Raw genomic sequence first — 15,928 nt, forward strand, 5'->3', positions numbered from 1 at the left:
TTTCATAATCATTATGTACATCAAATAACATCATATTTGTCGAAAACAACTCATCGAGTTAGTAACCTAATTGTAAACACAAGAAACACCTTCTAAATTGTTGAGAGCTTGTCTAGATAGTTTCTGAACTGTTTCTGTACATTTTTGGTTCAAACGGATAATGGGTGTCCTGATCGGCAAACTGTTTTTATTCTTTCGGACTGCTACGTTTGGTTAGTAAGAAGACGATTTGAATGATGATGTTCATTTCATGTTTTCGAAACACTGTGAATTTTGAATCAATTTCATGCACATTTTTAAAACAATTTGCTAAAGGCTTCAATAAATTGAAACACACTGGAAACTCTCAAATAAGAAATTTTTCTTTCGCGAGATAGCTCAAAAGGCAAAAGGTTTCACTTAGAAAAGGCTGGTCAAAAATCATAGTTCTTTTTGTTTATTTTGGCTGTGTTGTAATATGTTCGTGGAGACAATTGACTTTTTTGACAGTTCCTTAATGTTTTTGCTTTCTTATTTTGTTTTCGGTCCTTATAAAACAGACATTTTCTTTTTTTTTCATGTTTTAGAGAACCTGCTGTTAATTGCATTAAATTGATCATTCAAAATTTAGCTTCCGTTTTTCTATATCGTTCCTTAGTCTTAATAAGTACCAGAAAAACAAAGTTGTATCATAATCGTCCGGATCAGGTACCACAAATGAGTCGAGAGATATGTATCCATGCAATTGGTCTTTATCATCGCAGCCTCACCAGTCAACTTCAATGTATAAAACCTTTAAAGTTCGCTGCTGGAGAGGGAGAGTTAACACAATACTCAGGTTCGGGGACTGCAAAAGAAATAGGAAAGGTTCTTCAGTAACCGTTTTTAAAAATAATCAGAAGGTCGAAAGTATTATAGAAACCGAGGTTACAGTCAGGGGTCCCTTCATCACATTATCCAGTCAAACTCCTCGGAATTTTCTAGATCTGGAAGATTAATGTATAATGTGGATAGAAGTAAAGAGAGTCAGATGATTGTGAATCAAGCCAACCAGATTGAGAAAATTAACACCTGCACAGAATAAACCGGAGTTGAAAGTGACTCAAAAAGACTGACCTGATATGAGGCTACGGTCTATCATGTACTATTATAAAGCTGTGCTTTTGTTCTTTTGGCTCTAAAAATAAAAAAACCTCTTCGAAAGTAGTTTTTATCATTAAAAGTGCCGAGTACACAGGCAGCGTTCACAACCTGTATTCCGAGGGAGATTCTCTGCTTAAGAAAACTACCTGCCCTGGGTTCCTCGGTACACGTGCACAAGTTCTTACAAAGCTTATTCGGAAAAATCTCAGTGCTAGGGCCGGCGCACCCTGAACTTCAAAAGCTATTGGTTGAAGAATATATCCATCATTAATTAAATCTCTATATTTGTCAAATTTTCGATCTTCCGCCTCGGTCGCGGCCGTTCCGGGGATACAAACCGAGTCTGCGCTCATTCTACAGGGGCTAGGGAGTCAACTACCGTTACATCCCACAGGAGCTGCCGACCGACAGCCCAGTGACCGTTTTTAAAACATTTTTTGTCATCTCTTAAAGCTAATAAAGAAACTAAAGTATTGTATTTCTACGTTGCTGAGGCAAAAATTGGTTTTTATTTGTAGAGCCAAGGGAACGTAAACGCAGCTTAGTTCAAACATCTGATAGACCCGTAGCCTCGATATCAGGTCAAATTTTTTGAGTTCCTTTCAACTCTGGTTTATTCTGCACAGGTCTTAGTTTTCTTAACCTGGTCGACTAGATTCCCAGCCACCTCGAATATCTGTAACTCCTTCTCGTTATAGTTTCCTTAAGAATTCTTTTATTCATGAAGTTCAAACGACTAGTTGAAATGATGCAGGTTAATTGTAGTAACTTCGTTGCCATCATATTGTCTGACCTTCTGATTTACTAAATAAAAGAAAATAAAAGAAAAAAATTGTTCGTGAGGCTCAGATTCAATCCTTGTATTACAGCAAGGTGTTATATCCCCCAGCCTTATTGCAAAAAAAATATAGTCGCTTTAATGTGATTTTACTAGTTAGATGCGTGTGGGTTAATTTGTTGGGGGTTATAATTTGTTGGGTTATATAATGTGAAGGACCCCATTTTTCTTATAAGTTATACGTGTTTCGCGAATATACTGTCTTCTGAACTTAAAATTTAGTTGAATATATTTTTTCATTGATCTTGAAGCCTTATTTGATATTTGAAAACTCAAAACAAATCAAAAAGTAATTAAAAATGTGAATTAAAGTTTTTTTTAAATAAATTTCTAAATTCTGTTTTGCTTTTTCTGCAGCGAGCTGAGCTCATCTTGTTATGATTTGAGGTATGATATGATACCTAAATAATCCGTGAAATGGACGAGCAGATCGCTTGGTTTGAAGCGAAAATAACTTCATCTCTACGACCAAGAGGAGATGAAATCAAAGCCTTTACTGCTGATATTGATTCAAGGTATTTTGATTTTGAATTAAGTCTATTCCTAGTTGGATGCTAGCGCTCATCGAACAAAAAGTGAAGATATATGATGAAATGCGTGTGTGAGCTATGATTGAGTAGTTGTCAAAACTTGGAATCCTTGAAATGCAAAGAACGGTTGCTGTTGTTTATTTCTTTCTTTTTTCTGCAGGGCAAATATTTCCAACTTCTGTTCGAATGAAGATTGTAGATGCTTGTTTGTGTACCAACTTCAGTCAGGTCTTCTTCAATCGAGTCTTTCAACTCCCGAGGAGACCAGCGTCGTTCGATGTCTTACATTTGTCAAGCTTGGACTGTCCTCCAAACTGGACAGGTCAAATTGGTCTAACAACGTTGCATTTTTCGACAATTCAGTTGACGTCTTAGAAAACATCAATTGGTTGTCCAGAGAACTTTACCTGCCAACAGTTAGCCATGAAGAAAATAATCAGCAGCATACAGTCATTGGAGCAGGGAAAAAATCAATATTTCTGGGGGACAAGTATGTCGATTTGATGCACCGATTTCTGGCATCTTCCGAATTCTCTCAAGTGCTGAAAAGTGGAGACGTGCAGCTACCATATCCAAGCTTGGAAGTACTTCAGGACATTAAAACACAATCAAAACGCAGCAAATCAATCACCCATATCATCGAAACGACAATAATCAACTGGACCAAGCAACTTAAAGTAATAAAATTTACCCTGTTCTAAAACGTTTCGAGGAAAGTTAGGTTTCACAAATAAAAGTCGGGTTGGGGTTTGATTAGGTTTTTATGAAGGCCCTTTTTATTGTGATTCGATCTATTTCAAAATAGGAAAAATTTGCCCAGTGTTGAGAAAATAGTAAGAAGTTTTTGCTGTTTACCATAATTGTTCCGACCTCATTCACGGCTTAGAAAATTTTGTTTCCGCGTTATTTCGTGTATCCCAAAACATCACAAGGAAATCAGAGAAAATATATATATTTCATGTTTGCAATTAGGAAATTTTGTCAAATTATAACAAAGGCTTTGTGTGGAAAAGAAATTGTGTAACAGAATTATTCAATCAGTTTTTAAATAGCTCAGAGACTTCAGTCAGTAGACATTTTAATTATGCCCGTTCTCTTCGAAGTTTTTTTTGGCTTTAAATTTACTAACTCCGACTTAATTTCGTTTTTTTTTGTAATCAAAGGTTCATTGGGATTATAATAGGTGTCGGCCTAATTTTTATGAACTTATTCCCTCAAAATGTGCCTTTTGAAGGGCAAAGTTTGATTTTATAAGTATGCGCTTCGGGGGACTAAAGAAATTTGATTTTAAAAGTTTTTATCGCGCAAAGACAAAACAACTTGTCTGAACAGAATCAATGAATAATTTCCAATGTTTTCTTTGTTATTTAACTTCATCGTTAATTGGCTCTTTTATTATCCCTATCCTAGAAAAAAGTTTTCAAAAAAAGCCAAAAGTGTCAGTAAGATGTTGTTCTTTTTTTGTTCTAAGCACTTTGTTGAGAAGAGAATCTTTAGATTTGGACGTGTTTTTCTACCCACAATCAGTTAACGCAAAAATAAACGCAGAAAATGTAAACTGATATATCAGCTTGAGAGCCTAGTGTTTTTAGTATTAATTACACTTGCGAGAGCAAGTGTTTTGTAACCGGGAACTAGTTTTTTCCCGTAAACAACTTTTCTTACAGTTCTGTATGAAATTGTGAAGTTGCTTCAATAGTGAACCTTAGCAATTTCTAGACTACTTCCCGCTTGGCCTAGAGGAAACGCGGTCGCCTTTGTCCCTTTAGGTCTGGAGCTCGAGTCCCGATCGGACCTTATTTTTTTAGCATTTTTTTTGGGAAAATTAAGTTGTCGGACTTTTGTTTGTCTGCTTATGTTTTGTCGGCTTGTTGCTACGTCGAGGAATTTTTTTGTGCTGCCAGCAGCTGTTATCATAGATGCAAGTGTTTTTGATTTTCTACTGTAATTTGTAAATTAATAGCCCTGATGTTGTATTTTTTCCTTGGTTCTCCTTTTTTTCGCTTGAAAACTTCATTCAGCCATAATCGTTTTGACTTATGTTTTATTGGCTTTGTTACCTTATTTTGTGTCGCTTCAAAGGCAAAAATGATTTTTAAGTTTAATTTTTTACTAACAACAATTTCTTATGGATTTTTTTTGTTTCGATCTTTTGTTCACTCGACAATTACCAAACGTTTATATAATTCTAGTGGTTGTACTTTTCGACTGTTTTTCTGAAAATATTTTCATTTTTTCCCCAAAAAAAATCGATCTTGTTTTTTTTGTCTAATTTACTATTCGCTAGCTTGCAATGCTGAGCTTGCGTTCTGTTGCAAGTGAAGCGCAACTCTGCATCTTCTCTTTCATCAAATTTCAATTGCAACGAAGAATCCGCAATTTTGAAGCAGTTCTGACTCCCAAAAAAAATAAAAATCTGTTTCAATTTTTTACTTTGTTAGCTGCAGTCAAACTTTTTCAGAGCTAATTGCTATTATATTGATCACTTGGTGTCTGGCTTCTAAAATCATTGTTTGACCGTCTTTTTGTTCCGACTTTCGATGCGAAAGTAACGAATTATTTGTGCTCAGGGTGGGTTTTTTTTCTTCAGACAAATTTCGACTATTTAACTAGCCATTTTTGACGGAATTTTTTTTAATATCATTTAAAAAGTATTGTTGTCTTGAGCTTAAGTTTGAAACGATATTTCACCTGAGATCATTTTTCGTAAAGTTATGGGGGTTTAAAGATTGCCATTTTGGCCAATTTTGGACAATTAACGCGCGATATATTTCGCGCTATTAACGCGTAAGCGGAGATTTAATCCATTTTAGAAATCGGTTCAAATTGGTTGAAAGAAGCTTATTTGCCATGATTGATTTGTTACAAGGAGGGAAATCTATTCTTTTGTAGTTTATATGGCGTGTGGGGGGATGATTTTCATAGAAAAAATTTCAAGTTTTAGAAAAAAAAATTGTCTTTTTTTTCTACATTTAACTTTTTAATGATATTTATGTTATTACTGCTCCATAAACAAATCTTAAAAGGCATTCGGAACATTCAGAGCTTCGCCGTGATACGAGCAGTCTTGTTTAACTTTATAATACATTATTTATAGGTCCCTCTATTTAATTAAAGATGACACGACACCCGATATGTCAAGTCGATATGTCAAGTCGGTATTTCAAGTTCTGTTGATATCTCAAAAATTAGCAAAATATTTGAGGAGTCAAACTTTGAGAATTTTAAGAAAACAGAGAATCGATGTACCTGCGACTAGAGACTTGCTCTGTAAAGAATAGAATTATGACTGAAAAGATGCCATGACATTTCTCCATGATGTTTCACTTCATTTAATTGCAGTATTCATTACGACGCCAAACTGTGTATTTTGTGAATTGTAAGTGGATTCGTTCTTCTTTTGTTCTGTCTTTTTCCTTGATCTTTCTGATCAAAAATTTAACGTGTTTAAAGTCTTATCTCTGGTTTCCAGCGACCTACACACCAAATTGTGCGCCTATCCAGTGCACAGTTTGGCCTCGTAATGTTGTGACTTTGTGGGCGCAAGTAAAACTAAAGATTGCCAGCAATCATAGGGTCTATCAGCTCGAAAGTTGCTCACGCGCCACAGCTTGCGATGGTGGTGAGCTTGCGCTCGTGAGTCATCGTTTAGTTAGGCCTAAATATTCAAACTTCGGGTGAGAGTCTGTGACTGTTTAACTTAAAAAAAATTAAATTTTAAATATTTTCTTTTTCGTCACAGGTTCTGTTGAAAGTAGACCCCCTGGATGAAGTACACAGACACTCTCTGGAAATGCCAGTGGGGGATTTCTCCGGCATACCGTGTGTGGTGCATGAGGAAGCTCTGTGGCACGAAAGAGTGATCTCGCTCCGCAAAATAGAAGCACAATTACACTCTGAAGTGACGATGGATTTGGTGGCATATTTGGAACAGCAGAATAACAAATATGCCTCAGGGGTCCACGAAATGAGAAAGGACCTTCAAACTGTTAGTATCCGGTACCACAATTAGGATAAGATTTAACCGTCAACAGATAAGGTCAGCGAATTAGATTAAAATGATAAATCCACGCGGCAAAGGGCCAACAATATTAGATGTTCAGCTCTACCGAGAATCGCTGTTGTGCTCCTCGATTTTATTATGTACTAGCATCTTTTTCTGTCGCAGTTATTGTTCATTCGAAGGTATTTAATACTTAAGGCCGTAAGCGAAGTCCTAGACAACATCAGATTTTTAAAAATTCATTATCGATTTCTTTGCAAAAAATGAAAAAATGTCGCAAGTATTTTAAGCATTTTTTTTAGGCTGTAAGCGAAGCCCTTAGACAATATCAGATTTTTAAAAATTCATAATCGATTTCTTTGCAAAAATTGAAAAAAATGTCGCAAGTATTTTAAGCATTTTTTTTTGTTTTTAGGCTGTAAGCGTAGCCCTAGACAACATCAGATTTTTAAAAATACATTATCGATTTCTCTGAAGCAAATCTGTCGCAAGTAATTATAGCATCTTTTTGTTTTTAGGCTGTAAGCGAAGCCCTTGACAACATCAGATTCCTGAAGCCACTTCAGTGTCGCCTGGAGGAGATAGCTCTGTCTGACTCAGTGGAGGAAGTGAAGAAATTATACAAACCTCTGATTCACACTTTGCAGCTGGTGTGGGAACACTCTGCTCATTACCATAAAAGGACATACTTCCACAATCTGGTCACGCTTGTCGTCAACCAAATGACTCTGAAGGCATCTTCATTTGTCAGTTCGGATTTGCTCGAAGACACAAAACTGGTGCGTTATACTTTTATAATCTTTCTTGAAAGTTCTGAGATTTAAAGCGGAACTTAGAAAATTTTAAAGCGGAATCTTAAAAACTTGAAGAATTCTTGATAAATCTAAAAATTAAAAACATGTAATCTTGGCACTAAAAAATTGTGAAAAGTGTAAGAAACTTTGAAAACGCCTAAAATGTATGATATTCGAAATCTACATTGGTTCCCATACTTTTAGGCGTTCCAAGAGCTGAAGTTTGCCCTGAATCTCTGTGGAAACTTCCGAGGGTCTTATTTGGATAAAAAAGCAAAAACAGATGTTCTAAATCAAAGGCGACACAAGGAAACGAGGAAAGAAGAGTAAGTCTTTTTCAAGCAAATCAATACGCTTTGAAGGAAATCAATTGAAGAATTTTTTTTTGGTTTCAGTTTGTGCTGAAACTCTTGGTTCTTTTATGTCTAGATTAAGTGATCAAATTTAAAAATTATAGGCTGAGGACCCCAAAAACTCCATACTACAGGGCTAAAATTTACCCGCCGACCGAAAAATATGATCTGTGGACCCAGTTGTCCGATGGATCCCTTTGGTCCGACAGTCCCTGGCCCGAGAAGAATTCCCCCTCGTTCGACAAACTGAACGCTTTCTCCGAGCGGTGCAACGACTTACTGGATTTCGTCGAAACTATTCACCAGTTCCGATTGATGAGAAAAGTTGCCGAAGTTGGGGGCGCGGGAAGTCATGGCTTGGACGCTCTGGTATCGGAAATCCACGAACAATTTGAAAAAGCTATGAAGTCTTTTGCAGTGTCGCATAATGATTTGTTGGGACTCAAACGACTTAGTCAGGCGGGATCCAACACCACTACATTGGAGGGAGAAGCGAGTTTCGAACAACAATTCTTCAATTTCAGACTTGTCATTAGGGTAAGAACTGAAACTGAAGTTTGTATTAATCAAAATAATTCAGGTAATGTTATTTAAGCTAGGATTATCATAGCTAGGGTAGGGTTGTTGCTATTTTTAAGCATGTTTTATTCCGGTAGACTCGCGATTCTGCAGCTTAAGTATATAATGAGTGTATAATTGGAGTTGAGTTACGGTTATATAAATTCATCCAATCAGGTTTTTGTGTTTAATTATAACTGAATTTCTTTCGCAAAAAAAATTTAGTCTACTTATAATATTTTATTTTAGAACTTAGAAAAGCGACTGGCTTCTGTCTTGTCTCAGAGTTTTCTGCAGTGTGGTACCATTGGGAGTCAACTGCGCATTTTAGAAGTGTTCGAGGGTGTGAACAACCGCGAAGTCATCCAAAAGGTGTGAATTGATTGACACTTTTCTTCGAACAAACTCAAGTGGTGGATTCAACAGTTTTCTGTGTTGACCTCTTTTGACCTTTTATTGTGTCTGTAGGCGATCGAGCGGGAAGACAGGGAAATGGTGAGTTGTTTCCTGCACGAGATGATGACTGTCAAGGACATGTTAGATCAGAATAGAAACAGTGTGCCGGAACATGTGAATGTGCCCCTGATTGTGAGCAAACTCAAATGGCAACATGCGCTCCAACAGAGAATACAGGTGGGGGTTCTCTTTTGTTTTTTTTTATTCTCTTTACTAGCAAAACTTTGAAAAATGTTTTCAGAGACATCACTGGACAGGTTCCAATGCTTTTTGATGTTCTTTCAAGTGAATATGTAATGATGCAAAAATCTATTGCTATATACATTAAATTTTGGAGACAAACTCAGAATACCATCATTTATGTCTTTTTTTTAATATATTCCTTTTTTACTACTGAAAGTGGGAAGAAACTTAGGATTCGGATGTATTTTTCCTCACGATTTAAGGTACCGCAAAAAAACCTTAAAGGAGTTGTCACAAAAAGCCAGTACAGTCACAGTTTGAATTTTTAAATCAAAATATAATTTTTCCCTGTTTCTGGAAATACCATTCTGCATTTTGAAAATGTTTTTTTTTTCTGATTCTGAATGATTGCAAAAAACTTGCATTAAACAACAAAAGCCGGTCATAATTAGCTCAGAATTTTGCGACAATATAATTGTTGCAAACACAATTTTAAACACATAGGCGAAGCGGAGCTTTGTACCACTTGCGATGCCCTATTGCATTGCAAGCTAGCAGAAAGGGAAAAAAAAAGGATAGCCACTCAATCCAAAAAAATCGAAAAACCACAACTTCAAAATTTTGTCTGGAATGATGTTTCATTTGCGGAAAACTCGTCCAGAAACACAATCAACCGCGTTCAGTAATAATCCAAAAAGATTTATTGAGCGGCAACTGAGCCGAAAAAATCTTGGGTAAATTCCCGTAGAATCGAAAACAAAATTATTGTCATGAAAAACTTTGAACTTTAATTTCTACTTTAAGATTTTTTAGCATTTTGTACAATCCAGAGGGGAGCATAAAAATTAGCTTTCTCTTGAAACGACTCAAATTTAGCTCACTACGCCAATAAAACGTAAACCAAAATCATTTGTCAGAATAAAGTTTTTAAGAGAAAAAAACACAAAAAAAAATAATTATACGAAGTCAAGGTTAATAAAACTACAAACAGCAAACGTAAATCAAAACACTAAAATTAACTAGGTACAAGTATGATAGCTGGGTCCCTGAAAAAATCAAGCATAAAAATGGATCCCGCAATTTAAATGAAAATTTCCAAAATACACGTAAACGAATGCGAACCATGTTTCCAAAGACTTCAAGGGCTAAACTTTTTCTTAATGGACCCATCGAAATTTAAGGGACCCAACTATTATACTTGTACCAGCAACTAAAATTTAAATTGCCCACAAAAAAAAACAGATCCACGTTGCAACTAAGCAGACAAAACATAAGCAGACAAATAGGGAAAAATCTAGTACATGATTGCAAAGCCCTTGCTGATTGCAAGCGTAACAAGGATAGAAATATAGCTGGTTGCTGCGAAGTAGCGCAGAATTTTTCTACAAAAATTGATTAAAGAAAATAAACTCAAAAAGGCATCAGAAGATTTTGGGTCATATAAAATCAGTATTGTCAAGCATGTCTTGTTACCAAGTCAAAGTTTGCCGAATAAAAGTTCCGCGGTTTTTTTTCGACCGGCAAAAAATTTCAACCAGTTGTTCTCGACGCCGGAAAACTTTTCAGAGATTTTAAACTACTTGTTGAACTGCAAGTGTAAGGGTTTCAATATTATATATCATTTGATCTATTTTGATGATTTTTTTGCGTGGAAGAATTTAGTGGTTCGATTAATTATACTCTCTTCATTTAAGTGCTCGGGCGGCTTTTTAGTTGATTGCAACCTAGCTTCAGTTTTTTCAGTGTTTCCTTCACATTTTTTTGAGACAATGAAAAAAGAGTAGGATTATTATCAGTATTAGACTAAGAAGTTGCACGAAGCTATCCGTCCGAAAATAGATAGCATGATAAACAGACTGTGTATTAAAACAGAAACTTTTTTATGAGATAGCCATCTCGGGCATATCTCACAACAACAGAACTTTCTAACGATGGTATATAAACCAGCTGAAGTATCAACCAGCTGAAAATACGTGAGTGTTGTGTAATAGTTATGTAACAATTATGTAACAGTTACGAAAGTTATGCAAATTCATTCATATGATGTAACTTTTCGGCTGGTTTATATACTCTGCGCATTTTCTGTTGGTTATACTGCGGCTGGTTTATTCACACTCTTTTCTAGCTACTCTTTTTTTGCATTTAGGTGCCGATGGGAAAACTTAAGAAAGTGAGTCCGAACTCCTTAATGAGTTCGGAGGGGCAGCAGATTGAGAAGCTGTTCGGGGAACTCAGTGCGAAGCTTGAGAAATTCAGGGACAAACTCCTCAAGGACTGGCAGAGGGGTCTCAACCCGGAGATCAAAGAGAGACTCAAGGACTTTATACTTGTGAGATCCTTGTTTTTCACTGCTAAAAACAGTAACTACTATACTGATGGTTCAGATATGAGAACAACAAAATCATCAAAATGACCATGTTTAATTTATAATTTAAAAAAATTGCTTTTAAATAAAAGCGTTATAGTCTAATTTTATGGAAAGCATGAATATATGAATATGAAATAAATTCAGTACGGTGCATGAATGTTGCCTGATGATAAATACATTAAAACAACGTGAAAAATTCAATCGAAAGAAGCTCCTGTTATTTTTAGATAGATTCACAAAATAATAATGAACAGTTCATTTCATCTATAAAGTATGCGCTTGAAATAAGCTTGGAATTTTTGGCACACCCAAATCAACTTGAGCTAAAAACTCGAATTTCGAAGTATTTTGGAAAAATTTGTGTGAACCAAAATCGAAATTTTTCCATTTGACCTATTAGATCTCTCCACTCAGTGAAGACCACGAACTACCTTTCGAGTCTGCGACTGCAAGCCGAGCGCTAGTCTTAGCCGACCGCGAAAGTGCACTTGGTCCTTCGAACAGAGCAGCTACTAGCGGCGCAGATTTAAGCGAAATTCTTCGAGTCAATTTGGACCAATCCCTTCTCATGCTTCTACGAGAGGTTCACTATCTTGCTCAACCTCCGTTTGAAGTTCGAATGCCAGACACTGTGAAAGAGATCATAAGAAGTATGGACTTCCAAACTTTGAGATCTCTGTCTGCCCGCTTGGAAGCTATCGTCGCCAAGTACAACTACGTTATGCGGTCAATTACACGCGAAGAACGTGCTTTGTTCCACAGAAAACTGACAATTATTGAGCAACTTCTGGACCAGGGCAAAACTGCTTATACTTGGAAAATGGCAGAAACGCAAGACTTCATTGAGCATGCAAGCCAGCTGGTTCTGAATGACTTGTATTATAATTTGGACAAAGTGAAGAGCAATTTGAAGGAGATCTTCGATATTTTCAACTTATGGTCGGACGGACCTCTTGATGTGTTCCACGACAGAGATTCAACTCATTCCTACTCCATGCAGGAATTGATGGACGAACAAAGGTATGAAAGCTGTGATGTTTTTGAATTGAATAAATTATACACACTATTACACGGATAATTATTGTGCTTGCAAATGTACCACCTAATCTAATGTGGTATTGCCCTTCTTTTGTGCCTTTTTTTAAGTGCACTTTAAAAAATTTTTTGGAACTGATTTTGTGTTTTGTGCAGAAATTGCGTTTTTAAACAATTTTCACCGTTTTTATTTGAAAAAAATACGGCTTTCGCTCGCACTTCGGTATAATTAAATTAAGAGTCTATTTTTAATTTGATTTAACATATTTTCAAATTTTTCGCGTTTTTGAGCCATATATTTTTCCATATATTATTGTCATCATCTACTTCCTAGTTTCTTCCCCACCTAAATTTTTTTTAATATTCGTTCCAGCACGATTGTGTGCGACCACGACGCCTATCTGAGGTCATCTGGGCTGAAAGTGCACTCTCTGCTAGAGGACACTTTCTCCTGTGTCGAGGTGAGTAGGGGATCCCCCGCTTGGGAGGAGTATCTGAACAATGTGGACCAGTATGCTCTCAAGGCACTCCACGAATGCACATTCGCCTCACTTAGACACATGTACAACGAACTGGCAGACGCAAACAACTCCGAAGTAAGATATACTCATCTCTAATCCACCCACCCCCCTCCCACCCCCGCATTTGGTTTTGCAATTGTGAAAACTGATTTATATTTGTCAAATGAACAACTCTTCATAGGAGAAATTTGCATTATGGAGGTAAAAAAGAGATATAATTTAATTTTCACAACAATGTGGTTATTACCCTTGCGATAGCAAGATGCTGCAATTGGGTACTAGACTTTTTTCGCGTAAACAACTTAGTCCACAAAATCATTGGACTCCTGGTGGTACCTTCCTTGGCTCATAAGGAACTAAAATTTTGAAGTCTTTCTTGTGCACTTAGCCTGGTGGTATCGCATACGCCTAGGACGGCAAAGGTCCTGGGTTCGAATCTGACCAGCACCATTTTTTTTCAAACGCTAAAAGTTCCGGTTCAAAATTCGGCCTATAATTTGGCTGCTTATTTTTTGTCGGCTTAGTTGCCTTATCGAACACTCGTTTATTTAGCTGTAAACAATTTTCACTGCAGTTATTTTCAGCATTTTAAAAATCTGGCCGAATCAAAACTTGCTTTTCACATTGGTTGTAATTTTACCAGCTCGATTTGTTAAAGTTTCTTTTTTTTCTTCTTTTTTTTTGGTCATTTTATTGGCCTAATAAACGTCGGCCTGATTAATATCGACTTAGTGGCCTATTATTGCGTCATTACGTCTGAAAAACGTTTTTGTGTGCGTGTGTGTGCACTGAGGGGAAATTTTTTTTTAAGTTTAGATTTTTTTGAATTTCGTTTCGGCATGAACGGTTTCTGCTCAGGTTTTTTCGGCTTTGTTACCGCTTGGTATTTATCAGTTCAAATCCAGTCAAACATCCGGCGCATCTATCTTAGAAGTAAAACAGCTGCTTGAAACGGCAAAGATTTGCGGATCGAATCCGGCTGAGCCTTTTTTGCAAAATAGAGGTTTTGTGCTTTTTCGGACTATCGTCTGTTTGTTTTTGTTTATCGGCTCAGTTCCCGTATCTCAATGGTTTAGCTTTATTCCAAGTTGCCGTAATTCCCTTGCTTGAGACGACAAAGCGCGGGAGTTCGATTCCAGTTGAGACCTGTCTTTCTCGCAAATATAGAGTTTTGGCTAATTTAGATTATTATGTGTCTGCTTATATTTTTGTCTGCTTAGTTCCGCAGAAAGGACTGTTTTTGAAAAATTGGATTCTTCATAGCATTCCCAAAGCTCTTTGTAAAGTTTCTAAAGGTGCAGGCAATTTTGTTCCGGATAATTTGGGCTTTTGTTTAAATTTTAGGTTTTGTTAACAAAAATGATTTTTGATTTTTTTCCGTTTGCTTCGCCGCTGTAAAAATTGAACCATTTTTTGTTCCGACCATTTAAAAAATGTTGAGAAATTTTGTATTCGGGTGTGTTTTAGTTTTTTCTTTTTTTTTCTCCACACAAAATCAGCTACCACAAATACTCATTGGAGAGAGTTGAGTGATATCATTTAAAAGCCCTTGAAGTCTTGATTCAAACGACATTTTGAAAATTCCAAAAAACTTTCCTAATAACGAGAAAGCCCGTTTTCAAGTTTTTGATTTTTCGTCTGATTTTGATTGAGCGAGCAGGCTTACAATAGTTTGTTTTAATAGTCTAAAAGCTTAAGATTGCTTAATTTAAGCAGTAAAAACTTAGTTTTACTCGACTTAAGTAACTTTTTTTGAGTATTTTAGCGCCTTTTTAGAAAAAAAACGTCAAAAATTCAAAAAACTGCAAAAAACAATTGAATTGATAATTTTATTCCAATTTAAAAAAAAAAAACGTAAAATATATGCTTGGGGTGGTTTTTGTTCTGAAAATTTTCGGCGATCGAAATCATAGTTTCATGGTCGTATTAATTTCGTACGATCAAATTTTAACTTTTGATTTTTGATATTGTACAAAATTTATATTTAAAAAATTTTTTTTTTCTCAAAAGATTGTTCAATATGGATCAAGAGGCAGTCGAAACATTCAGGGCTTTGCCCTGATATACGAGCAGTCTTGTTTGTTTTTCTAGTGATGTTCCTAAAAAAATTTTCTTGTCATTTTTAAAATTAATGTTCATTTTGATCATTTTTCTAGTATTTTTTCTATTAATTTTTCTAAAAATTGCTTTCCAATTTGCTTATTTTGCTATGACCGTCGCATTTGCCTCAGCTCTATTAATTTGTTCAGATCCTTTCATCACACCGCGCAGAAAAAAAAACGACTATAATTTGAAAAAAAAAATTTGTATTTTTAAGCCTATGGTCGGAACATTTTGTGCTACTTGCACACTAACCGGCTATCCTTGTTTATAAATGATGTTTGCCAGTTAACTAAATATAATGCATTTTATTTACTCTCAATGGTGTCCCTGAAAATGGAATTGTAAAACTTGTAAATAAAAAGACTTTTGTGCAAGGTGTTTTTTAAGGCTGATACCCCTTATTTTTTAAGGTGATTAAGGTAAATTTTTAAGGTATTTTAAGGTAAGTTATGGTGTACTTAAGGTAGTACAAATTTACCTTAGTTGTTAAGATGTTTTAAGGTAAATTTACCTTAACTTTTTTTTGAGTGTAAACTTAAAATATTTTGCTTCATTGTTCTACGTCAACTAGTCATAGTAAATTTGTCTCATCTCGAACATTGTTTTAAATTTTCGGTCACTTTGATCTTTTACTTAATGTGTGTCCTTTCAGCCCAAAGGAGAGCCCCTTCTTGTGATCAAACTGGGCCTGGTGGATGGACGACTGGGCTTCAAGCCTCCTCTGGACAAATCATCAGACGAGACAAGTGTCCAGGAAGCTGTGGAAGAGTGGGTCTCTCAGTTCCTCAACAGGGGGTCTTATATCCAGCCTGTGTTTGTGCCCCCAGCTGTGGGAGGGGGAGGGGAGGTGGAGGATGTTGACGAGTACCATAAAAGGATAGCCGCAGATGTGAACATCAGTGATTACATAGAGAAGATCGACAATATCGTGGAGGCCAATTGTCAGGACTGCAAAGTACGTTTAAACTTTGTTTGAAAATAAGTATTTATCTGAAGAAACGCTCAATTTGATGGTAACGGACAGTTATTATGCTAAATGGTATTTGTTTTTCTAATCTCAAGCT

The 15,928-nt window shown here is 36.0% G+C and overlaps 1 protein-coding gene across 1 annotated transcript in view; it reads left to right on the forward strand.

The window, feature by feature from the left end:
* The window catches only part of LOC134843901 (uncharacterized), a 681,357-nt gene that overhangs the window by 568,183 nt on the left and 97,246 nt on the right, over positions 1–15,928 (forward strand). Inside the window, exons 2-13 of the mRNA XM_063860276.1 lie at positions 2,346–2,475; positions 2,651–3,167; positions 6,233–6,478; positions 7,012–7,272; positions 7,492–7,613; positions 7,745–8,177; positions 8,448–8,570; positions 8,667–8,831; positions 10,984–11,166; positions 11,606–12,225; positions 12,614–12,836; positions 15,517–15,819. Coding sequence (XP_063716346.1) covers positions 2,378–2,475; positions 2,651–3,167; positions 6,233–6,478; positions 7,012–7,272; positions 7,492–7,613; positions 7,745–8,177; positions 8,448–8,570; positions 8,667–8,831; positions 10,984–11,166; positions 11,606–12,225; positions 12,614–12,836; positions 15,517–15,819 — 3,294 coding nt within the window. The 5' untranslated portion in view covers positions 2,346–2,377. The remainder of the gene's footprint in view (positions 1–2,345; positions 2,476–2,650; positions 3,168–6,232; positions 6,479–7,011; positions 7,273–7,491; positions 7,614–7,744; positions 8,178–8,447; positions 8,571–8,666; positions 8,832–10,983; positions 11,167–11,605; positions 12,226–12,613; positions 12,837–15,516; positions 15,820–15,928) is intronic.

This window comes from Symsagittifera roscoffensis, chromosome 1 (assembly GCF_963678635.1).
Source record: "Symsagittifera roscoffensis chromosome 1, txSymRosc1.1, whole genome shotgun sequence".
In the NCBI taxonomy this organism is placed as follows: Eukaryota; Metazoa; Xenacoelomorpha; order Acoela; family Convolutidae; genus Symsagittifera; species Symsagittifera roscoffensis.